The sequence below is a fragment of the Perca flavescens genome, chromosome 17, assembly GCF_004354835.1.
Source record: "Perca flavescens isolate YP-PL-M2 chromosome 17, PFLA_1.0, whole genome shotgun sequence".
NCBI classification, from domain to species: domain Eukaryota; kingdom Metazoa; phylum Chordata; class Actinopteri; order Perciformes; family Percidae; genus Perca; species Perca flavescens.
Window position 1 is genome coordinate 11912521 of NC_041347.1, and position 26314 is coordinate 11938834.

The 26314-nt window shown below is 42.5% G+C and overlaps 3 protein-coding genes across 6 annotated transcripts in view; 1 reads left to right on the forward strand and 2 right to left on the reverse strand.

The window, feature by feature from the left end:
• Positions 1-4574: 4574 nt before the first annotated feature.
• Positions 4575-8354, reverse strand: ntpcr (nucleoside-triphosphatase, cancer-related). Its single transcript, XM_028604024.1, has 5 exons — positions 8219-8354; positions 7222-7384; positions 7019-7121; positions 6267-6476; positions 4575-5692 (listed from the first exon to the last, which is right to left on the reverse strand). Exons 1-5 carry the CDS (start codon positions 8250-8252, stop codon positions 5615-5617), a joined length of 588 nt encoding a protein of 195 aa, XP_028459825.1. The 5' UTR covers positions 8253-8354; the 3' UTR covers positions 4575-5614.
• Positions 7994-26314, forward strand: part of LOC114572406 (signal-induced proliferation-associated 1-like protein 2) — a 99520-nt gene continuing 81199 nt past the window's right edge. For 3 of the 4 annotated variants that reach the window (XM_028604021.1, XM_028604020.1, XM_028604022.1), the window contains exon 1: positions 13132-13444. The gene's annotated coding sequence lies outside the window, so the exon portion shown is untranslated. Of the gene's footprint in view, positions 8032-13131; positions 13445-26314 lie in introns of those variants that run through there. The other variant, XM_028604019.1, reaches the window with a different exon arrangement.
• On the reverse strand, positions 9856-12711 carry map10 (microtubule associated protein 10). The gene has a single exon (XM_028604023.1). It carries the CDS (start codon positions 12514-12516, stop codon positions 9982-9984), a length of 2535 nt encoding a protein of 844 aa, XP_028459824.1. The 5' UTR covers positions 12517-12711; the 3' UTR covers positions 9856-9981.

The window sequence follows — 26314 nt, forward strand, 5'->3', positions numbered from 1 at the left end:
TGATTTGCTTCGCCTCTGATTAATGGATGAAAATAATTATTTTTATATAGAGTTGTGGTGATAATGTGTGGTTTGTTGTCATCTCTGGAGGCTTTGAAGAGAAAAGGGATTAGATGAATAGAGAGATTAAAGGCCAGGCCAGGCTAAGAACATCTTCACATCATTGGCCTTTTTTTGCATATTAAAGACACGATTCAAACAAATCCATCATCAACAGCATAGATGCTGAGGAACCAAATTTTCGATGCAGATATTATGGCTGCATAATGAGTCATATGCATACAGAGTTTTCAAAATACTACTGTTTAGCATTACAAAATATTCAGCGATTCCCTTCAAGATGTCTGAGGGACAGATTGGTTACAGGAGAGAGGGTAATGGCAAAGAAATGGGGCACTTGGTGCACATTTAAAAGAAAATTTTGGAAGACTTGTAATACATAAAGAACTAGAAAGGGCTAAATGAAAGTGTGCATGCTTACTCTTAAGAGGTTGCAGGTGCAGACACTAACCAGGTTGAAATGACTTAAAATTGTAGTTGTTTACATGTCTATGGGAGTTGAAATTGAAGCAGCTGAAGAGGAAGAAGAATCTAATTTTGGCACAACCACTGCACCACCTCTCAGTTCTTGTAGCACTGCCAAAAGTCACAATGTGGTCTTGGCCCGTATATAGGCATACACACATGCACACAGCAGCTACAGTAGCGTATGGAATGGAAACAGCTCGAGAAAGCTCTGCGTTTGTGGTGCAAATTTGTCAAAAGCATCCAGCAGAGGCATTAATCACGGCAGGTCAGCAATCTGTGAACCATTATCGAGACTCTGCTGTGTGACTCAGCTTCTCACGGTACTGTAAAATATACCCTAAGTTTGTTCTCTTAATATACAAAATCCCCATATAAGTCATGTCCATGTGCCACTGCATTGATCTGTATGTTATTAGTGTAGACAAGTTAATAATCCCCAATGACATCCAGGATATGATTAGCAAATTCACATAGTTGCTGCATTGCACATATGGCACCTATTTTCTTGATATGCATGGAATACAAACATTTGGGTTTTCCCCTCCACAATAAAGACACTTGTGTGTTTTTCCCTCTCTGTCAACTTTGGAATGATAGCCACATCCTTTGCGGCCCTGAGGGATGCAGCACCAGGCCAATCGATTGATCACCACGCCCGCCCCAACTTTTTTTTTTTTTTTCCGCTCCGTGCCCTCTGACCTCCATATCATCCGCTGACAGCTCCTGACTGCTTCCCTTACAGCTGTGGGGGTTTCAACCCTCCCCTGCAGAGACAGCGATGCACTCACTCTGCTTGTGTGTCACCACACTATAGAGGCTTCTTCTCTTTAAGTGTGGGATTATATGGCTGGGCAATGGTTTTGTGTGCACCACAAAACACAACACCCGCGCACTTCTCCACCCTTCGTTTGTTTCGCATTTCCCCCGTCTAACCACTAATAACGGCCCACACGACATATCCTACCAAAAGGTGAGGTAAAGTCTATGTTTTGTTATGTAGCCAAGCAAGCAGTGACTCACCAGGGGTTACCGCAGTCGTTTAAAGAGATCCGGAGTGATCACAAGGAACCATTAAGGTAGTGTAACAGGAGAGGGATGTCCTCAGGCCACGACCCCTCCCCTGCTGTTGTTGGAAAATGGTCCTCTGGAAGGATGCATGACTCTTTACACATCGCAGATTTCTACAGGGAATATGTTAATGATTGCTCTTTAGTATCATAGTTCACCCATTCATTCTAAATAAGTATAGGTAAATAATACATGCTACATATTTTATGAATAGCAAAGGAAGAAATTTGTTGAAATGGTGCAAAGATTCATCTTTGTTATTTTCATCTCGTGCTTCTTTGAACTGTGATCCCGGACTCAAAAAGTAGGCTTGCAGAGGGGTGTGCTAGGGGCCGAGATGCAAGCTTTGAAACCCAACACTGTCTGCCTCCAGCCCCGGGGAGCCCATGAAAGTGATGTAATGGGAAGAGCAGTTTAGGAATCATCGGTGGTGGGCAGCAGGGTGGAATAGTGGTTAGGAACCCAGATCAAATGGCTTAATTTCCACAGCCTTCGGATCCCATTTGACATTAACTGCCCACCTGTCAAGACCAGCGGACCTTAGTTATGCCCATCAGCACAATGACGTGAATTAAAGCTCAATTACAGCTTTCTGAGAATATATTTGAAATGCCTGTGGGCCATGTAAAGCCTTGTTGCAGAAACTGTGAGAACTCACATGCCCAGTACATGCTGATAAAATTACCTGGATTTGAGGAAGCATAGCTAAGTGCTTACAATGTGCAAGCTTTGGCACTGAGAAAATCTGACATCACAGATGCTAAGAAGCTTTAGCTCCACATCTTTCAATAAATCACACGATCATCTTGGGAAATAAACGGTGAATTTGAAGTCCGGCTTTGGGAAAGCTGAAGCATGCTTTTGTGCATCTCCCACATGGTCTTTGAACAATATGTCAGATTTTCATCAGCTGTTTTTGGCATTTTGGCCAAGGGCTTTTCAGACAATATATCATAATATGTACCCCCTCCCCTACAGCTGTCATAATGCCTCCTGGGCTGGTACCACAAAGTGCAATAACTGGAGAGACATGTCCTCATCCAAGCCCCAGCTCCCCACCATCCACCCCACTACCCCTCCCTCCCAGCAGCAAGCTACCTTTTGTCTTGGATTGTCGGTAAGCTCCTTGCATTTCTGTGTCCTCTATGTGTGGAGGGATAAAGAGTACAGGGGGCCACATAGACATCTGTCCCACAGATATGGTGTGAATGCATCTCCGCGATATGGATATTAAATCACTTCTTATATTATTCTATATGGCTTAACGGCGCATAAATACATTCAAGTCCCCTGACAGTGTATCCAATTGTTACAGTTGCACAATGGTTATGTATTGACACATGCATGGGGTTAACAATATAAAATACTAAGCATGATGACCATATGTCTGTAATAAAATATAGTAATGCAATACAGAGGGTTTTTTTTGATAATGGAAAGTGTTTCTCTTCTGTGCAAAAAAAATGAAAAATAATTATCTTTATGGATTTCAATTATTTAGTTCTGTATCCCAAATTGGTATTATGATACGGAACATTTTATACACATTAAGACACTGTAAATCAGTGGTTCTCAAACGTGTTCTGCCAGACGTAACCCCACACAGCCCTGTCAGATGAACTCAAGTACCCCTTTAATCAACAATATTCTGACTATCTACACTTTTAGCTATTTCAACTGCTGGTTTTTATTCAAATAAAAGAACATTAAAATAAAAGAAACCAAATGTTTTATTTCTATTTTTTTAAATCTGGTTGAGCTTCTCCACACTCTTTCAACGTACCCCTGGCTGGGAATCACTGCTGTAAATGATATGCCAATAATATCACAATATGGTTGCTAATCACATCAAATGCATCCACACCCACCCTTTCATTGGTAAAATTGGCAAAGTCTTTGTCACTCACTGTTACATAACCCATCTGCTCCCCCTGCTGCAGGGTGCCGAGGATCACCTACCAATCAGGAGAGCCCGCTCCTTCAGCAGCACTGCTGCTTGGCTTTCCCCCACTATGAACCATACCATCCACTCTAATTGAGCGTTAAGTAAGCCTGTGCCTACAATAACAATGCAACGGCATATTTCCATTTTAGTTAAAAAAAACATGACCGTTGCCATGTTGACTTTGAAGCCAATTCAGCGACTGTCAGTGCCGGTAGATCCAGAGGTACGTCAGCGGTGGCCACAGAACAGATGCTGGCACAGCAGCATGTCTGACGCAGATCACAGCTGGCAGCTCGCTCTGCAGCCAGCCTGACAGGTCACATCACTTACACAAGCAGTATTTTTATTTATTTTTTAAAACAAGCCAAAAAAGCCTTCCATGTATTTTCTCTTTGAAATGACCTAAAGATGCTTTAGTATTGAAAGAAATATCTTTGCCAGAGGGTTTCTATTAAAAACCTTGATACAACTGCCAGACTTTTAAGGTCACGCAGAGTCGGTGAAATTCCACTTGCAGCGAGTGTGTCTGATCTGAACTATCCACAAACCTTGAATGTTCTTGAGCTACTTTAGTCTACTTCACATATACCTAATAAACCTACATTTAGAAATTTAAATTAAGATTATAGCCACTATGTCAGGAAAAGTTTGCCAGATTGTGTATCGGCCGTTGCAGTGAGCTTCACTTCTCTTCAAGTTAGCGTGTCTCGTTCTATAGCTGTAAAACTCGTCGGAGGCCTCGTTTGAGCTTTGCTATTAGAATAAATCCTTCATAAATACACTCTGACATTTCAGAAATCCTATATTCAGTAAGCCTTTTCATCCTTTACTGTAATCCAACTGCATTTGGATAAAAATGCCATTATCTCCCAAGATTAAGCATAAAAACCCCTGAAACAAAAGTGAAATCATATTTATTTGTGCTGCGGAGTATGAAAACAACATTAAAGCTTATCATCAGTATGAAAACATTTGTAACTGCTGAATGTTAGAATAATTTCATTATCAAATAATAGACAGAGACCACTGAAGATATATTAAAGTTCATTTTACTTGAGAACCCAACAATGAGGCTGTCTCCGCACTACAGAATAGTATAGACAATGACCTAACGTACAGCTCTCTACAGTAGCTTATTTATGTGTGAAATACAATCACGAGACAGTTGTTATCTTGTCAGAGTCGATGATGTCTCCCTTATCTAGTCAGGGAGCGCCTCTTCTTTCCTCAGCATCACACACCGTGCTCAGACAAGGACAAGACAGTGGCTCCATGTTATCTTGTTTAGTATATAGAGTATTCAGTATAATATTATTCTATGCAAATGGTTTAATAATAACAAGAGGGAAAGTATGTATCATAATTGCCCTAACACTGAACAAATGAATAGTTTCCACCTTTTAAATGTAAGAAAGAAAAAGAAACCTACCTATTTTTCTATTCTTTTCTTCATGCTAGTGGATGAATAAATCATGACAGGTTTGGACATAGTTGCACTGTTAAATATTGATTGGTTTTCAATGAGCTGACTCAGGTTGACTAGACAAACTCAAGGGGGGGGGGGCTCCCATAGCAAATATCTAAATGAATAAACAGGGGCACTGCTTTGCTTGCCCCGTTTACATTAAATAAAAAAATTGCACCACTTGTACTAGTGAACAAATTAATATTATAAGCTAATACATGATAAATGCTTGCTTGAGTCTATTTTAAACCCACAGCTGAATAAAAGAAATATATAACTGCTGTTTTGAGGACTAACAGTCTTTGACTCGGAGAGCACTGGATATTTACACACTAACTGAACAATTCCCTCGCGGTGTTCCATCTCACACTCAATTATTTAGCAAGCAATCCATTTTGAGGCTGAATGAGAAAGACAAAAAAATGAATTGTGTACATAAATACATGCATGTGACACACTAACTCTTCCAGCAGCTCGGTATGCCCCTCAAGTTAGGTCAAGAACCTGTTAAGAAGCGTGTGTAGATTCACGGAGAGGTCTGGCTGTCTGTACTGTATAGACACTGACACAACTGACACTTTCCCTTTTAGGGGCTCTGAATCTCCACATTAGCTTGTATGTTTAAGACAACTTTGTAGTGTTGCTAAAATGTCTTGTAGAATGGCATTTCTGTTTTCCTTAGACACCTACGTGGGAAAAGAAATAAGCAAAAACCATTAAAAAGATGGCAAGTAGGCAGTCTGCAGATAATGTAAAATGATACAGCCTGTGCTAATGATAACTGTGACACATGTCTTGTCCGGTAGGACCTAAGCCTCAGACAATACACGGTCCACTTTGCGATAACCAACCTAATCTCTGACCTACTGTTTTAGAAGTGAAATTACAAAATCATATGTTTGCCAAAATGTTGCTTATACTGACACATCACCTCGTTTGGTATAATAACTACTCCATCGTAGGGAGTATTTTGCATGACAATATCTATAACCGAGTCTTCCGTGATAAATTATTTTGACATTTGAGACCACCCTTTGTTGTTCAATCAGTCGCGCATGATTTAGCGGTAATCCTGCTTTAGGAGAGGGATAATGCAATGCCCCTTCTGCTTTACTGGGCAGAGTGACTGCCCTCCTAACTGTATAAAGTGTAAACAGTGTCCTACTGTATAGCTATTGTGAGACTTAAATGCTCCTAAACTGACCTAAATATCTTTCTTTTTTTTTCTTCCCCAGAGAGTGGGCTGGTGTTTGTACTCACAGTGAAGACCTTGACATCTCTGCTGCTCCGCACCTCTTCCACGAGACCTAGAGGTTTACCCTTGGGAATGGGGATGGTGCCCAGGATGGTGCAAGAGGAGCTATCTAAAGTCTGTCTCACTGCCCTGATGAACGACTGGCTGAACAGCTCCATTTTGCCAATCTCATCAATGACGAACACCTTCCTGCTGCCCCCATCTGCTGGTCCTACCTGGAGATGAGGGATGTTAGCATTAAGCATGAGCATGCATAAATAAAAGCACCCCGGTTCAGTATTTAGAAATTTATTGAAAAAAAAAAAAAAAAAAAGGTTTCATAGGTAGGCCATGTGGCTAATCTAACATGTGGTAAACGCTCTTCGTGTTAATGTCTCAGATAGCATGCCTGTGTCACTGTTTGTATGTTACACGCAACGGGTGATCAGCAGTGATTACAGAGACGCTTCAAGTCAGATGAAAGTGGAATATGCTGCCGCCAAGGCACAGACACCTTCCTTTACAGCACATGTGTAGGCGTCACTCCAGGCTCACTTTACATGCCGGATTAATCACGGTCAGTGACAGCCAGACGGCACCACGAACACTAAAAATGTCACTCTGGAATTTATGTGTTTGCAAGCTTTCAATTATTCCATCAATTCGGAGAAAAATCAAAGGTTTGATGAGTTGTTAAGTGGAGGAGAAAAGGGAGTGTTTTGCTTACTGTGATCTATCGATCGACGGTGAGTCTTAAAAGCATGTGCTGCGGTCTTACATGTCTGAAGAGGGGGAGAGCCAGGTTTTCAAACGAAGGCAAGTCAACCACATACTGCCCAACTGTGTATTCCCGTCTGCCATGAGATGAACCGGCAACATCTCTGTAAAAAAAAAAAAAAAAAAAAAATCAGGTAAAAGTTACTCAAAAGCAGCACGATAAAAGAGAGCAGGTAGTTCTTGATAGGAGGACAACCCTGCTACCTGATTCTGGACAGGTGGCCCCTCTCTCCTGCCACAGTGACCACATCAAAGCCGACTCTCCGGCCTCCCTCCCTGACCTCCTCGGTGTAAAACCCTTCAACTCCCACTCCGGAGGACACTAAAGCCTCACAGGCTTTCTGGACCAGAGTGGTTTTCCCCACACCTGTAAGCAAAACAAGAGACATTGTAAAACAACTGTTAGGCTGTATCACAATTCGAAATTGGGGGTACTCTATAATGTTAGGACACGTTTAATCCATCCATTAATGATGCTAGCATCCTTTATTCATAGCCAGTAAGGAGTCTTCAAAATGAACATAACATCATATTGACTAAAAAGCAGTCAAAATAGTATTTAAAATTGTAATTTTGTTCATATGGACGTGTCGTTATTGTGTGGAAGGACATTTAAAGCAATAGGATAAATACCTAGTTAATACGTATATATATTTATTTTTTTATTTTATCTATATCTCTGTTACTGACATGATAGCAAAATGTATAATTTGTGTTTCTGTTGAAAACCAATAAAAATTTGTTACACAAAAAAGTTAAAAGTTAAAAGTTACCAGTAGGCTATGGACCTTCTTCACAACAGACATTTTGGCTTGTCATAGTAGGAACAGCACAGCTGAAATTGATAACCTTAATGATGGCTCAATTCAATCAAGTGTCCCAGTAAGCTGTTTCAGTGAGTCAGCATGAACAATACCAGGGCCTCTCCTAAGTGGAATGCAGCCATCATTAATGGTTTTGAATACACCTGTGCTTTTCCTACTACGACATGTCAACGTGTCTGCTGTGAAAAAGGTCTGTAACGCGATATTATCCGTACAAAAATAACAAAAAACAAGCTAACTTTCATCAGAACCAACGTAAGTTAGCTAAACATGTAGCTACTGTCTGGGACACTGGGTTCAGACAGCTGACTGACTGGTCTGGATTTACAGCGACTGTAGCTTCGACAGCAGCGAACACGCGGGCTGTTAAGTGTTACCTGGAGGTCCCGTCAGAAAAACGTGTTTGAACATTTCAGTTTTACACCGTCCAACATGCTGCTACAGCTCTTCCGTACACATCGAGTTGACGCATGCGCGGTAGGAGGCACTACGCCTCAGAACTTTATTTGAGCCTGAGCACATTCAGTGGTGGAAGAAGTACTCATCTTTTACTTAAGTAGGAGTAGCAATATCCCAGTATTACTATTAGTAAAAGTATTAGCATCAAAATATACTAAAAGTAAAAGTACTGATTTTGCAGAATGGCCCCTTTCAGAATAATGTCTAATGTGGCGCATATTTTTTACTATATACACTGCCAGGTAGCAGTCAAGTCTCCTTTGTTCAGAATAATACATCATAATGTATTTTTAAATTATATTTTGTAATAGTCATCTGAATCTACAATATAACTAGTAATTAAAGGTATTAAATACATGTACTGGAGTGAAAAGTACAACATTTGCCTCTGAAATGTAGTGGAGTAGAGGTATAAGTCCAGCAAATGGAAATACTCAAGAAAAGTACTAACTAGTAACTCAAAATTCTTAAGTAAAGGACTAGATATATTTAAGATTATTTAATAATTCTAACAAATTAGGATTTAGTTTATTTAACAAGCAAATTTAACATCGGTGGATAATGTAAAACACTAGTTAAACAAGGTCTAATTTATAACCTTCAAATATCTCAGTAAAAAACAGTCAACGATGAAAACCAGACAGTAGGAATATGGAAACACCACACTTACAGTTTAACTTCAGTAAAAAGAGCAATACCACTGTGTACAAAATACTCCATAAAGTACTAATTATGCAGTGTTTTACATTATTTGATTGGATTAATATTACTAATGCATATTGCAAGTTTAAAATCATAGCTGGTCGAGGAGGAACTAGTCTAATTTTAACTATGTTGCATATTTTTGGTTACATATTGTATAACAATGCTTAGAGCTGTCAAATAAATGTAGTACAGTAAAAGGTACAGTAGTTCCCTCTGAAATATAGGAGTATAATTGTAAAGTAGCATACAATTGAGATACTCTAAGTACAGGTACCTTAGAATTCTACTTAATTACAGTACTTGAGTGTGTGTGTATGTGTGTATATGTGTGTATATATATATATATATATATATATATATATATATATATATATATATATATATATATATATATATATATACTTAATTATGATAATTAATGACCACCAGTGCAAATTAGTAAGGTGCAGTTGTCCCACTGAAACCCCCAAAACTGCCACAGATATCACAAACACAACTGTGTCGCACAAAAACCCACCACACCGGTTTTAAAATGAACAAAATAGCCGTCTCTCTTTTGCTTATCAAATATTATCAAGGGGAAAATGCAAAGTAGGCAAGGCAAAACCCTGAAATCAGGAGCTGCCTTAGGTGCTCTGGAAGATTTTCAGCTTGTGACAACTCGACTGGAAATGAGGAGCTTACTAAATCAAACAATTTGCATAAACGGTGTGCACAGAGAGATTGCCCATCCTCTTATAGGTCACTGAAAGACGGGTCCAACAATTTATGCAAATGTCCAGTGGCCTAGTATTAACTGAGTGATAAAGATGTAAAACGATCACATTATTTCCACAAAAAGCTTGTTTTTATTCAAAGAAGTTGTCAGACATCATAACTGAAAGGAACATGTACACAAATACTCTTCTGTTTCACCTAATCAGGGGAGATAGTGTAGCCTCGATGTTACCATAAAGTGGTATTCTTTATTGTTTCTTTACATAGTGTAACCAGGGAGTTTGTTGGCCACTAGCTCAGAGATATGCTGGTACTCCTTTTTGAAATCCAGAGATCCAAGCTCATCCTCCAGTTCCTCTACGTCTTGCGGTTCAAAGCGGGATATCGATTCTGCAGAAAATCCTCGAACAGAACCGCTGCTCTTGGTGGACCCGCTCCTTTGACCCCTCGACGACATGACACCCTCAGCGCTCCTTTCCACTCTACTACTCTCGGCCATCTGTTTCCTGGAGCGTACGGTTTGTAAGGAAGCCGACCCGGCGTCTCTGTCACTGTCATCGGAGGAGACGCTGAGCGCCGAGGCGTGGGTTCGAGGTCGGATGATGTGCGTGCCCCTCAGAGCACGCTGTGGAGAGCTGGGGGCTTTGATGGGCACGGGGAGGGCCGCTCTCTTCTGCAGACCTTCAGAGCTGCGGGACTCGGGGCAGACGGGAGGCCGCGGGGTCTTGGCGCTAGAGGGCTCGGGGCTACTCGCGGGGTCAGGGGAGCAGGAGTAGGCATCGCTGGGCTCCAGGCTGTTAAAGTCATCGGCGTAGTCTGCCTCCTCGTTTTCTTCCCCGCTGGAGTCTGGAAATGAAGATTTGGGGCTGCTGCGTCCGCTGCTTCCTGAAGATTCCGTGTTCTCTCTGTGCCGGTCGGATTCAGAGTGGGATTTGCCTTGATTGGATTCGCTGTGATGCTCCTTTTTGGCTTTGTTTTGGGAAACGGTGTCACCAGCCACACTGGGGATGCGAATACATTTCAAGTCCCTTTCAGAAAGGGAAGATCTGTCTGAAATTCCCTGAGAGTCCCGGTCTTGTTCACCCTGGATTTTCCCATGCAGGGTTCTCTGTTTGTGTATCGTTTCTTGTAGTGCAGAGCCCACGGTGACGCTTTGCATCATTGTTTCAACGTTCTCGTTTAGACTGGATCTCTGATTTAATACGGATTTTCTTTTGCTGGACTTTGCGATCTCATCACTTGACATCGCCTTTCCTTTGCCCATCCTTGACTGTGTTTCATCCTGTATGAAGTCCATGCATTCATGCCGTTTTACTTTAAGAGGAGAAATTAGCTTCAGCCTTAGATTGAATGTTTTAGTTGTACCATATACAAGCTTCTTCCGAGGAGCTTTACTGGAGCGTTTACGCTCAATCAAAGCCTCTTCTTGTTTGTCATTCACTTTAACAGACGCAGGCCTAACTACTGGTGTAGAACAGTATCTGGGGGGATGTAAATGTTTTAAGTGGGGACTAGTCCCCTGTCTGGTTTTCTTCAGCGATTTTGTTTGCGCCTCTCTTTGTGTGTTCAAATTCCCAGCTGAAGGCTCCGTGGAAGCGGGCCTGTAAATCCAAGATAGATTGGGATGAACAGACAAGGGCTGGTGGGGGTTCTGGCCATTCAACTGTGCCAACTCAACAAGAAGAGCGTTCAGTAGAGGCAACTGTCGTAAGGATTCCCCGAGGACATTTTGAGTCCCCCCACTTGTTTCTTGGTTCCTTGGCGTATTTCCATCACGTCTAACGCCCTGCTCCATCACTGGAGAACCCGTACCTTCGGTTGTATTTTCACCTGTCTCTTCCTCTGTGTCTTCGAATGTAAAAGCCTCCGAGACTAGATTCAGTAACTTGCATTCCCCGCCTTCAGTTTTGCTTTTTTCCTCTGCACAATTATTGTAGAAGAGATGCGGCGGGCAAAATATAGCTGAATCTTCTTCAACGTTGTTTTCCGTTTCTCGGTGGGCCTGAGGCATAATTTGGCTTCTTGGCTTGTGGTCAGCCTGCGCAGCAACACAAACACCGTTGTCCTGTTGATCCTCATTCATCAAGGTGTTCTCATTCGATGATTTGTTGTTTGGAATGTTTCCGCTAACACCAGGCTTGTCCGGTGCGGGTGAATAGACATTCCCACAGTCAAGGGGCCGTGATTCTGTGACGTTTTGTTGTACACGTTGTCCTCGGTGTACACTGGTGCTTTCAAGACCCCTCCTTTCTGTCATATGTGGCAGTAAACTAGCTCCCAGACTTAGCAGTTTGTAACTCAGGGAAATCGATCCAGTTTTCTGCCCCGTGAGGTTGCATACATCAACAACACCCCTCTGGCCGTGGGACGAGGGAGCAGAAACCCCACGTTCGGTCACATCCTGCCTGATTCTGTCCACCGCGTTCGCCAGTGAGACGAGTGAGGTACCAACTAATTTGGGCATCTCTTCTTTCACATCCAACACCATAGCATAGAGAGGGGTGTTAGACAGATGGGCATGCAGTGAGTTCAGGTTCATTTTGAAGAAGCAAGACTTCCCCCTGTTGAAGGCGTACTGTTCTCCCTGTTGATCCTTCCCATGCTGATCTTGTTGTTTAATGCCACCACTGCCCTGTTGAGGCTGATAAATGAGCAGCGTCGGAAAATCCAGCAGTCGTACTCCTAGAGCCAGCTCGTCGGAAAGTTGACTGTCTTTATCGATTCGGATAGATTCCACCAGAAGCTCGAATGAAAACAGAGTCTCCAAATGATCGCTATTTTGTCGTCCTGACATCCCGAAAGCCGCGTGACGACGACGACAACAACAACAACAAAAAACTCAACAAGCTAATCCAGCTTCTATCGGCTCCATGGAAACAGCTGTCGCGAGCATTTTGCGTCATACAATGGGATACCTGGGGGATGTAGTTGAAGTGGTCCAATTGCTTATATGCTGTCTATGGGTCCTTGTCCTCTAGCACTGATTAGAATGTCTGTCTTAAATGTCAATAATTGTGAATTGTAAAAGTGCTGTTCTTTAGTTATGTGTTAACAAATAGGGAATTGTTTGTGTAAATAATTTAGGAAGCGTGTATCTAAAATAAATAAAAAGAAAAATAGAAGAAAAAAAGACAGAATAGGCTAGGCTATTTTATACAGTCTATGGCTACATGTAACGTTAACTACAAAAACAACACACATTATAAGCACACTTCGATATGATTTATAAAGGGATTTTTTCAGATAGTCTACAGTTTGAGTGAGCAACTTTTCTCCAGTTCACCAGATGGTGCCACTGTAGGACTTCCTGGGGTTATAGACTAAAATAGCATTGTGGTGAATGGCAAAAAGGCCACCGGACTTTAGTTTACATGACAGGCTCATTATTCGCCTTTAGTCTCCTGTAGTGGAACTTAGCCTGTTAGTCTCCCTTAAATATCAACCAACAAACCTATAATAACCGTCTGTGTTGTGTACGGACACCATTGAACTGCAGAGTTCACAGGCGTCGGATGGGCGGAGTCTTTTTCCTGGCGTGTTGTCATCACGGAGATAGGTGCTGGATGGATATCGCTACGGTCTGTGCCACTTCGGTCTGAGCCTGGAGGCTGACACCGCAAGAGAGAGATGCGAGTCCGACCACCACAGCTTCAACTGGTTTTACCCCAGTAAGGATAACTATCCCCGTCGCAGCCTGGACAGGACACTGCTCACATTTTGAGGTAAGACCGTACAGTGTCATTGTCTCCCTCCGAGCCGAACAACAAACTAAGTAGGGCTGCACAGCTAAAAGTGTGGAGCGCCGCACGCAGTGAGAGTAGCGAAAGGCGGAGAAAGTCACTGGCATGTCGATGGTAATGGTGAACACAAAGGATAAAGTTACTTCCAGGCACCGAAGCGCTTGTATAATGTAAGGGGCAAATATAAAAGAACTGGAGGATATGATGTTTTAGCGGTGGTCTATAGCCTATAGTGTCTTAAATGGTGCCGTTGACTTATACTCGTTTGTTTGTTTGTTTATTTACCAAGGAGCATGTTAGCTTCACGTATCACTGAATTCAATGCAAAATAAAATATATTACATTTTGCATTCATATTAAAAACACTTTTTTGCTGTTAATGACGGCCTATACGTTGTCGTCATATTTTTGGTAATGGTTGTGGTGGTGCGTGCGTGCGCGTGGGGGTAATTGGACTGGATCTGCACGGAAATATGTTTGAATGGATTTGTTTAGTGGAGTGCTTCCATGAAAACGGTGGGGGGCGATAAAGGCATCATTGTCCGGCTGGTCATGGATAATTAAAGCCTTCACATGCTCACTAGGTGAGGCCCAGCTATAGTATTACAGGCCATATTTAATTGTTGTGATTTAGCCCAGAGTGGATTATATATAAAAAAAACAACAACATGTAAGTAGTGGTCAACGAAAATCACACACTCTGCTGTGCTTTCCTGTTGTATTGTGTTCTTATTTGGGGTAGCTTTACTTCTTGCAGCAGTGGGAGCTTGTCAGTATGTTCAGACAAAGAACAATTTCCCCTAACATCAGATTTGTTTTGATTCTCTGTACACATTATCTGGCAGTCTGCTTGTACACAGCATGTAGCCTACAATCGTGCCTCACGACTTGCTGCTTCTAGTGGCCTATTCAGCATACAATGTACTGTATACTCCACTGGGAGAGTAAACAAATCAAATGTTGTTTGTCGTCCAGCACCGTATCCTTTGCTGTCTTCCTGCAGGAAGTCAAGCCTCGATACTAACTAACTTCCCAATAAAGGGAAACAAATAGGCTAGACCCATTCCTCTGCTGTTGGCCAGCTGCAGACACAACAAATAGGTGCTCTTGAGTGTAAACTCAAGTTTCCATTGTTTCATTTTTAGTGCTCTGGATTTCTGTCCTGCTGGCCTCACATCTCCTATCTGAACAGATCAAGCATAAAGAGTTATTTGTCCTGGAGCGTTAAAATCAATAAGACACCATTATTTTTCACAGGGTTTTATGTCTGGAAAAGATTAGTTTTAGGCACAGGAGTGTTTTAAGATGACTCCAGTATGTTCATGGCCTGGTATTACATTTAACATATTTTCCTTTAACATACTTGGCTTAACTCAAGCTGTCAGGTCTGCAAATCAGAGAGGCAATTTTTGACCACTCTTCTGAATGGGCATTGAGACAAATGTAGTGACGTGTGAATAATTTGGTATTATTGTGCACAGAAGCAAAACACAACCCTGTTAATCTGCTGTGTTCATACAAATATTTATATTAGTTGTTGTCTGTTGATGTCCAGTTGAGATTGGATTGGATGGTCTTTCCTCATTATGTGGTTGCATCTTTGAGTGATTTTGAAATTCCAATTTCCGATTTGGATATTCTGTTTTTGTTACATTACAGAAGGGAAAACAGATTAAAGATGAGCTCTTCCCTAATGTAGTTTAAAAATTAGCCTGCCTAGGTACCCCATCTCACCCACTGCCAGCAGCACACTCCTAGAGGCAGACCTATTCAGCAGCCATGATAATGACAGTGCCAAGGAAAGATCTGTTGCGTTCTACCATCAATAGGGCACAGACAGGACCCTGAAGAAGAATAATGTTCTTATCTATTTCTAACAGCGGCTTCTGCATGGCTAACCAGACAAAGGGTAATTGAGCCGGATATATATGTCCTTCAAAATAAAGTTATGAGCACAATGTGGGCTCAGCTGAACAATAAGGCAACTGTCAAGATTGGCAGAGGAACGGCTTCCTGTGTCATGCCCACAGGCTATATCCAGTTCTTGTCATTGCAGAGCTGGTTAGGATGTCTTCTGGCCTAGTGGGCTTGGAGACGCCCCACTAGAGTTACAGCCGGGATGTTGTGCTTGCCTGTGAAGACATTACCATAACACAGAACTGTTTGGGGGCTTTCTTAAGGTTTGGGAAATTACTTAACAGGAGTGGCTGGTTTCAGTCTTGCTGTTACACCACTTCCCCCAGTGCGCCTGACACTGTCCCCTAGTCTTTCCACTTGTTGGTCATTGTTCCCACGGTGCTTTGCTACGGGTGTGCTGACTGGTCAGGATTTGTAACAGTAGAAGGGGGGGAAAAAACGGCTAAAGGACTTAGGTTCAGACCACATTGATGCATTTTTCTCATTGTACCATAGAAGCATGCCAAACCATGTGGCGCCCCCCTTTCCAACAGATCCCACACCCCATGCATGTGACGAGGATCAGGAAGCCTGATCTGGTCTGTGCTGGCTGACCGGCAGGCTGGCTAACCAGGATTCACAATGGGCCTCCCAACCAAATCCTGTTGCTTCAAACCCAACCAACCAGCAGACAGGGGATCACATGCTGCCTGCTCCTGTTGTGAGAGCCAGGCTCTCTCTCCGTCTTTTTTGTCAGCCTTTGTTTTGATTGCAGTCTGGATTTATGGAAGGATTTAAGCCCACTCATCACTGTCAGGGAAAGCACAGATGCCGTCATGAGGTTGTTTTTTATGAATTGATCTCCTGTTCCACTAGGAGTCTGTTTGTGATGGATGTGGGTGGTTTACTGAGCAATGTTCATAATGTGTACAGTATAGACAAATACTACGGTTTTGATTTGGGATATTGGTTAGCATTGATGATCACTGCAGGGCTACCGATCTATTTGCCTCATCGGTGCTAGCAATACTTCCTGTTAGGTTGAGATAAAAAAAAGTAACCGTAAGCCTTCCATATGATTCCCTAAGGAAGGCTGAAACATGGTCACCAAAGGATCTTTCGACTTTAACTGCTGCAAGGTCAGCGTGCCGTGTTCTCTTAGGGTCATTTGTCATTTTTGTCCGCACTGCACATTAAACGACTTCCCATGCGTAATCAATTTAATAGCCTTAAGACTGCATGTTTAACAGCTTGCTCAGGCGCTGGCATATGTCAGCATGCATTCCAGGGAACCACAGGAAGACGCCAACAGCCCTTCGCAGCACCATATTTCTACTCTTTATGTGATATGCTCAAATGAGATGTTAAAAGCCTGTGGCGTGTTTCTTCTGGACATATCTGGATTGTCGCCCTCATGTGCCGCTTTGCTTGTTTGTTTATTTGTGACTAGCTGTGTTGTTGGCTAATCTGATTCTCACAGAAGTGGTTAAGCCTTATAGTAGATACAGTAGATTTTATTAAAGGGATTTCTGCGTTGTACCTTTTTGTGGTTTTAAAGGAGAAATGGATCCATTGAACAAGTTCATGGTGACTTTGTTCAGAAGTAGATGTTAATGATATAGGTAAATGCTATTATTTCAGTAAAGTAGCTGCTACACTAGCCCTTCCCTTGTGTCTTGTACATCTTGTTTTTGATCTGAACTTTAATTTCCCACCCTCTTGCCACTCATCCAGTGGCTTGCTGTCGTGTCAGGACCATTTGAGTGAAAAAGTAGTGCCATAGCTGGAGGGGAAGCTGCTAGATAAAGCAGATGGTATAGTTACAGAAGTCAGATGCTGATCACGCCATTGCTGGTGCGATCCCTGTCAACCTCTGGTGACACACAGCCGAGCGTCTGAAGGACTAAGTAGGTGGTGTTATCTGGGGGGCAGAGGGGAGAACAAGGTTTGAGCCCTCAGATGATGGCCTTTGCCATCACTGCTGGCTTATGTGTAGCTAGACCATAAATGGAAAAGATTAGACATCTCAATACTTCAGCCAGAGCAATGGATGATAAATGCTTCCCCATATTCTTATTACAGCTGTGTTGAAGCCCTTTTGTTGCAGTGCAGATGGTGCATAAGTAACGATATATATATTGCACTTTATCCACGCATTAGATATTATTTCTGTTGATCATGAAAACATCTAAAGGCTTGCTAAGACCGGCTTGGACCTCACTGCCTTACAATGAAATTTTGAAACCTCATATGATGTTCTGGACTAAGCTCCAACTATCCTACAGAAGACTGACAGACGGAGCTACATATGATCTCACTGTTGTGGCTTACAGATGTTATTTAGGGTTAGGACAGTTGACCCATCCATCTGAAAGAAAATCATTAATCCTTCGGATAATCTCTTTGGTCTTGGACACAATGGCAAAATGTGGGTCATCTCAGTTTATGAAGGACCATCATTGTCATTGGGGCTGCCTGCTATAAAGAAAATGTGATATGCAATAACCTGTTTAATATCACAATAATGATATTACTTGCAATTTAAATATACCAATGTAGAAGTGTACTCAGTTCTGCCTATCTGCTGTATACTAATAAAAACAATAGTTACATAGTATAGTACAAGTGCAGTTTTTTACTAATACTCTCTTTCAACTAACAAAAAAATCTTTTGTGTGTCTTTCGCAATGTGTCACCGTCTTTCGATATGTTTTTTGCGCAAATAAATATGGCGATGACCATAATAAAAACAAATATTGTGCAGCCCTATTTGTCATATTTTCCAAAGAATTAAAAAAATTAGATATTTTGCTATGCACTCACCTCACCCCTCTGGTTATCCTTACTGGAATAAAGTGCATTTATACCTTTGGGTTGATCATTAAGTTAAACCTCAAAATAGAGCCAAATCGGAACCTCACGGCTTTGCACTAAATCCATTAGTCTTGTTCCTTGGTGTGAATGCGCAATGGTTTTATTTAGGCATTTCTACCCAGTGCAAATACCACTCGTCAGAGATGTGAGCAGGTAGGACCACTCTTTCTTTCACCAAGCCAATCCTTTAGCTATCTCACTCCAAAAAACATAATGTTCATGCATTATGGATTTGCAATTCTCCAGCATATAGGACAAATGTGTCTTTGCAAGATGAATTATGTCTGCACCTCCTGTTCCCTTAGGGACTCATTAGTGTCCATATCAGGAATGTTGGGGAAAAGGCCACCAAAAGTTGCTGACCCTCCTTACATGTTTTGTCTACATGTCTGTCACTGGGTTACAATGGAGAGACTGAGTGTTGGCCAGTCATTAACCCGATTGCCACGGAGTCCAAGGACCAGTCGTGACCCATGGGGTTAACTCGGTCTGTGTTCCCCTCAACAGGCCCAGACAATCGGGACTGCTGACCTTTGTGACCGCGGCCAGCCTCCAATGGGAGATAAGAAGGGATTTGGTTTAGTGCCGATGTGCATACCTCCTTCCTACTGTAGCGAAAAAGAATGGGCCTGTCTGAATAGGCAGACAGGACTGGGTGTGGGTGACACAGTCAGAGTCCTGACTGCATGCCATTGCCGCCTCTGTAGACTTTCTCTCTGTCTTTAGACAATCGCACCTTGGTAAATGTGTCAGGTATGGAACTCTAAAATTACAGTCTGTGATACACAGAGGTGTAAAATAAACCTGCAAATACAGGGAAATATGTAAATGAACCAATAAGTTCAGCCCCCCCCCCCTCAACCAATCACCTGCCAAAAAGAAGGATAAGATAATGAATAAACGGAGTTGAGTTTAAGGCCATGTCCACACGTACTAAAATTAGTACGTTATCCATTTGTAAATGTCTCAACACGCTGCTTCATATTCCAGGCCTATGGGTGGCGCTGTTTCTGCTACAGAAATTCACCAAAAACGGACAAGAAGAGGAGCATGCACATAAAGCTTGCGCGCTGTATAGAAACCGACCGTAGAAGAAGAAACCAAACAGCCCTAGTAACCCTAATAGGCTCAATATCTTCTCCAGCAGGAACACAAGCATGTAGTCCGCTGTTGTTGTTGTTGTTGTTGTTATGAGACGTCGTCATGGGATAAGAGGTCAACGGATAGAGGTTGAGGGGTGTGGCGATGACCTCATCGATACGCAAGTATGCGGCTTCGCTGTCCAAACAAAGACGCAAGGGCGGTGTTTTCAAAGGCTTCAAAAAAGTGCGTCTTTAGGCAGTGCGTTTACAGGATTCGTTTGGACGATCGGCCAAAACGATGCAAAACGCGTGCGTTTACACCCAAAAGCGTTTCTGTGTGGATGGCCCCTAATTGTTGGATGAGATGGATGGATGGAATCATTTCACACTTTAATTATGATTGTTCTGTATTATTCATAGGATTATTTATTTCATAATCTCTATTTATGTAATATTTGCCATTTTGAAGGTACAGTCAAATAAACCTGTAGTCCTAAAATGTAGGCCAATCCAGCACGAAACCCCCCTATGCAAACATCTGTGCCCTTGACTGTTTAATTGACCCCGGGTGAGCCAAGGAGCACATGGTCATCGGATGAGTTGTTTTAAAGCGTAAAAGCACGCCGACTTGTTTCTGATAGAGGTTGATTGTAATTAACAAGTCAAATGGAGCAGAGCCGTGACAGATGTGCCATAAAGTGCTCAGCTTTAGGGTGTTTGCATGCGTGCGTGTGTGTGCAAGTGTGTGTGCGAGTGTGTGAGCCATCGAGGCATTGCTGCTGGAGCCAGTATCCTTCACTTAACCTCACCTGTGCGCTGCAGTGCTTCCAGTGTGGTTGAGTATGCCAAATCTACATAAACTAGTGAAATGGACATCACACTATATACTGTAAGGCAGTTTCCATAAGCTTTATTTCCTAACAGTATAAATAATTAATGGACATTAAGAATAAAAGAAAAAAGTGTAGTTGAATTCTACTGATCTATGCTGTTTGACAGAGGCTGCTTTTTGTTGTTGTGAGGCGGCCCATTCTGCTTTGTGTGCAGCACGTCCAAACGGGAATGTACATGTTTTCTGAGTATCAGCCTTTTTACAGGAAGGAACTTTCTCCCAAACAACCCCTTTATCAATGGTGAGAAAGTGTCTGTTTTTTTGTTGGTTCCTTTTATGTTGCCAGTTCACTGACATGAGACAAATTAGAAAGTCTGGTCATGGTCTGTAGTCTGTCATTGTGTTTTTAAAAGCGCTGACGAAACATGTTGGGTGGGAGAATGTTATTCTCTGTGTTTCCGCTGATCCATAAATCGGATGAATGTATGTGGTTTGCACTGGGAATCCCAGAACTATTAAAAAAAAAAAGCTTTGGCCATTTGCAGTTTTATTTTCAGTGTGTATTTTGAAGTGGTGTGATGCAATATATTATTCAGATTTTGTTATTTTATTTGACAGCAGCGGCAAAGCCATCAAAATCTTTTAAGTGTTGGCTAGAAAGAAATCCGAGGCATTTTCTTCCAAGTCTTTTTTTATTCATTTGGTTCCAATAAACATTACACTTCCTTTTCAATATCCTTGAAACAGAAATATTTTCTTAGTTTCTTACTTCAGTTGAGATTGTACTTTTAAATTACGCACACCATTAAACCGGGACATTAATATGAAGCCCTTGTATCCACTTACTGAAGCACAAAAATGTCTGTACTTGATGTTGCCTTTGGCCTATTCATGTAACTTCCTGTTAGCAAAGACTTCCACTTCTAGTCACTTCTCTGGGACTATTTTAGACAAGCCTTGGATACTGGAGTTAGTGGTGTGTATGGGAAACCCTTTACACAAAGTGGAAGGGAAGGCTAAAGCAGAGAGGAGCTGAACTGTGCAGGGCTGGCAGTCAGCCTGGCCTTTTTCTTGTTCTCTGGGCTGCTACAGCAGCGGTATGATGCGTTTTTAAAGAGCACCGGCCCAGCCAAGCACAGCTAATTCGAAGTTAGAGAAGTATATTCCATTTCACTTTATTTTTTTTTTTTTTTCCTCTTTCTTTGCAACATCATTGTGACTAGCCTTCCTTTTATGCAATTTGTAAAGGCTGTTGACTGAGGATAATGATCTGGAGTGACAGTGGCCTGATTTCTTTTTTTTTTTTTTTTTTTTTTTTTTTCTCTTGCTTCTGTAATCGTACTGTCTGTCAATGTGGTGGAGATCAACCGCTCTCTCGGCTAAAGTGTATTGAAAGCTGTGGACGTTTGGAGGTTAGCCACAGGGGGTGGGATCCAGAGCTAGAGGGACAGCAGCACATTTGACAATGAATGCTAGCCTTTATATGAGTTTACTGCCTTCTTTAAAAAGAAGAAAGAGCTAAGGAGATTTCATAAAGCAGTCAAGCAAACAATGTCCCAGACATGATGTTAGGATCCTAACCCGAGGTCTCTAATTCTTACAATGCCTAGCAGCAACACTGTGTGTTCATTCGCTGCTAACCTTCCCCTAGGCTATGTTTACTGAAAACCCTCGGAACCTCTCTGAAATGTAAACGGGACTGTAGGGCCACTTGCAGTTCAGCACAGAGCTGCATGGGCTCGAGCCAAAACACAACGAACACACAAACGCACAACTGCTGGATACACAGCCAGGTGCTGCATATCTGACCACAGGAGCAGCTGTATAATTACACTGTTCTCTTCGGTGTCGAGATAATCTGTGTTTAGGTGGAGCACACAAACGCCAAAGTTCAGGGGTCAAAGTTTACTTTCAGTAGGTTTACTTAACTGAAAGTTTGTTCTTTTCTTTCCTCCACACTGCTTCCACAGTTTGCATGGCCAGCATAATCTTGCCGGGTTAACCCGATTTTTCTCCCAATCCCCCATTAAGCAAACTGTTGACTCTTAAGAAATCAGGTTACTGCGGAAAGCCAGCAATAAGCAGGTTAGTTTGGTGCATGTAAACACACAGAGATTCTTATCAGGTCACACATGAAGATCCATTCCCACAGTTGGTGACATTTGACATTTTGTGGGGGAGAGTTAAAGAGAGAAATGAGTGTAGGTTAATTGTTTCCTGTCATTTTGTTTAATTTTCACTGAAAGGCAGTCGGAGTCTGGGGTCCCTGAGGAGGCTCTTCACTTTTCCCCAGACTTCCCTATTTAGTCCAAGCTGCTCGGTTTGTTGACTTCATGGATTGCTGCTGCACCATTGCTTTGTCACCTCAGGGTTTTTGTTTTTGTTGTTTATGGTTTAGAATAGGACGGGTCTGCAAAGATTTTGACATAGATGCTTAAAAAACACACTTAGCCATGAACCTCTGCTTGTTAGGATTTTGCCCCAGGGAGTCCCATACTGGAAGACTGTCGTTACTGATTTTAATATGGAATTGTTTTACTGTGTGTGCTTTCTCAGGGTTGATAGTAATGCTGGGAATCCTAATATTTCATAGTGGTATTGGTCTCTCTTATAAACCAGGCAGGTTGAAGATGATCTTATTTATTGCAACGGCATGTGGGAATCGTCCGTCTTACCAAACCCTGCTGGCTATAACGCTGCGTTTGCAATCTACTTAAATAAAAGATTTTCCTCTTGATTCTGCCAGGCTGGTGACCCACGAGTCCATGTTGTACAGCTGCTAGTTCCTGGAGCTTTCACCAAGTGCTGCCATCTTGATGTCATTCTTCAGAGCCTGCTGCAGTTTAGAGATAAGGAAGTGAGGAATAAGGAAATCTGTGCTTATTTGGGATTCTGTGATGAAGTCTGGCCAGCTCCTGCTCACATTTTTCATTTTGTGCCTGATCTCTGCTTGAGTGAGGTAGAAGTATATTTAAAGATGCTCTGTTAATGTCATTCTGAATTGCATACACATTAATGCCAGTGAGGTCTCCTGAGGAAATGCTGCAGTCCAGCCATACTCCTTATGACTGTTGGGATGTTTGTTTTTTATTCCCCCCCCCCCCACACACACACACACACACACACACATTCTTTATACACTCCATTCCACCCTTCATAATAGCACCTCATCAGATCGTTGGCCTCGATCAGCTCTAAGGGTTAAGGGTCACTCGATCACTGGGGGCCCTCACGTCAGGTCGGATCAGTGCACTTGGCTCCTGGTGGTAGGAATTAATTCATCCGCACTCATCTCCCTGGACACTTTTTCCTTTATTTTGCATTCAGGAAGGGGGATGGTAAGATGGAGAGAAGAGAGAAGATGTGGAGGCTAAAAGAAGAGCATACATACCCTTTTGTCCTCAACACACTTTTTAATGGTTCATCATGTAGAGTATTTCGCAGGAGATGATAAGGACTAGTTGACTGGAGGAACAAGATGTGTGTATGTACTGTATGTGTTGGAGTGTTTTTTTTATGACGACAGCTGACTCCTCTGTAAATCAGCGTGATCAAGGATGTGCTGCTGAGTGGCAGTAAAGAGGGAAGCAAGTTTTAGAGCGCAGTATTTCCCCTGATGCTTCGGTATGTCATTAACGTCATTAATCTTTACATGGAGACAAAAGCACACATTGTGATTGTGAATATGTGGGCGTCTGTGCATGTAACACCGTGCGCATTTGTGTGTGTTTTATGCTTAGGTGCGCGTGTCTGGGTGGCTCTCAGTGGGAGGTTAGTCTTTGACACCCTTTCAGCCGCCACACCTCCCTTAAACACACCCACTGCATGCCATGCCAGCTGCAGCTGTTGTGCTTCAATGCTAGAGATGTAGAAAATTCCTCTCGCTCTGCAATTAGAGCTGCAGATTGCTGAATAGTGCACATCGCGATGTCCTAAAATTGCACTTGGTCCCCTTTCTACTCCTATGAACACTGAATAAATAGAAACTGATGAGGGCGAATCATGATTAAACTGGCCTTGCTGCCTCCAAGCTGACAGATTGTGTTTTGTGCAAGCTGCTCCTTGTGATGTGCTGTTACCCCGGTTAATGACACCAAAGGGTGAAAAAGGCCTCATTGATGGGGTGGGTTTCTCACGCCTGAGTGAGAATGTTCGTTTACCATCGAGTCAAGTGTTTCATTGTGATTCAACCAAAGAAATGCAAATATATAGAACAGATGTACTATTTCTTTTTGCCCGTTTGTCGGCAGGAGTAATCCCTCACTCCGGTGGAGATTGTGTGGGGTGCACTCTGGGCGCAACACTAAAGTGTTAACAAGGGAAAAGCCATGTCACCCTGGCACATGTGATGGCTGCCCGCCTTTCAGAGCCTTCTCTCAATAAGGCTAGATGCTCAGGAGAGATAAATGGAGGCTTTTGTGGCTTTTGCCAGAGGGAGAACCACACAATGAAGGACACACACAGAGCAAGGTCTTTTCCAGAGAAAACAGCTAAAAGCAGCATTTCTACAGTCCCACCTCCTTTTTCTCTTTTACTCCCTCCTTCACTTTCTCCTTTCTCTCACTCTTACTCGCTTCCTGAATCTTTTCCTCCTCCGTGAGAACTGAACCGTGCTCCAATAATGTTTCCATAAACGGGCTGAGGGAATGGAAATAACTCTGACCATTTCCCATTGCCTCCCTCTATCCATTCACCCCCCCCAGTCGCTTTACAGGGCCATGGACAGTACTTAAGCACATATCCCTTAATGATGCACTGTGTTTTACACTGCTCTGAGCACTAGCAGAGTGCACATTTTAAGGCCTCTCATTCGCCCTGGACACAGCAGCCTTAATATAGCTGTGCTACTGCTACTTCATCAGACGTTACCAGGCCCCTCCAATAACAGGACTGCTTTGAACAGGATGGGGGTCAAATTGGCCTTCTGCCTGGGATTTAAAGTACCACTGTACATCCTTCAACAAGGCCAGGAGACACTAGCTCAGAATTACTAGCCATTGTTCCTCCACTATAACCTACCATCTCTTGTTGTTCAGGTATCCTCCCTCCTTTCATCATTCCCAGAGTCATTTTCTTTTCATTACAGCCATTCTTTCTGAGTCCTTATCTTTCCAACCTCTATTTGTCTCTTTCCCTCTCTATTCCCCTTGTAACTGTTGGCATATTGTTGTCTTAACTGTCACAATGTGGCTGTCTGAGGTTTTACATGTACATTTGCATGTTGGTTGTTGCCTACATCTGCAGGCCATTCTGCCAGGACTGGGCAATTTCTCATGTGGGTGGCTGCCGCTCTTGGAACAGATGTTTTTGATGCCACTTGTAGGGAAACGGCTTTGAAAGTGACTCCATAAAAGAGATGCCAGCTGCATGACAAACCAGGGCCGCCTAATTCTCAGGAATTCTATCGAAGCCATTTCTCTCTGAGCTCTGGTATCATGGCCTGTGGAGAATAAGAAGAGTTTTTCACTTAATCAGACTGTTCCCTTTGGAGAACTTCATTAATTACTGAAGGAAGTTTCTGCACTGGAACATTTGCTCCAGATGGCCACAAACTTTACTTTGGGGAAAATAAGCTCTTTCTTGTTATTATTTTTGGTATCTAGATCCTGTTCTTTTTTCCCCTTCTTTTTGACTCTCACGAACCACACCTACAGTATGTAAACGGGTCGATACGTTTACGAATGCAACCGTTGATAGACTGCTTATTTGTTAGTAGTGTAGCTTTCCTTTTCTCCAGCCAGTCGTGGTGCAAGCATCTGGCGTCCTTTGTGGTCATCTAAAAGCACCGGCAACTTTGCCCATACTGCTGTTAACAATATGGTTTCAGTGTCAACTTTCTTTTGCTTCCTGACTGCCTGCCTACCCTGATCTGGCATCCAGCACCCTCTCTTCTGCCAAACTTGATGAAAAGCAGCTCTCTCGCCAGTAATTATTATTCACGTGCTAATTTTAGCCCCTGCAATCGTCAAAAAACCCTCATTATGTGCCCTATGGATGAAGCACGTCACCTATGCTGCACACAAAATGTGCTGAGCTGGAACTATTGGTGTCTGCCAACTTTTGCCAAAGTATAGTCTGTAGGTTGTGGTGGTAATGCTGGTACACTGCCTCAGGAGTTTCTAACAGATCCTAATCATATGTTCATAGGAAATGAAAGAGCATGTGCAA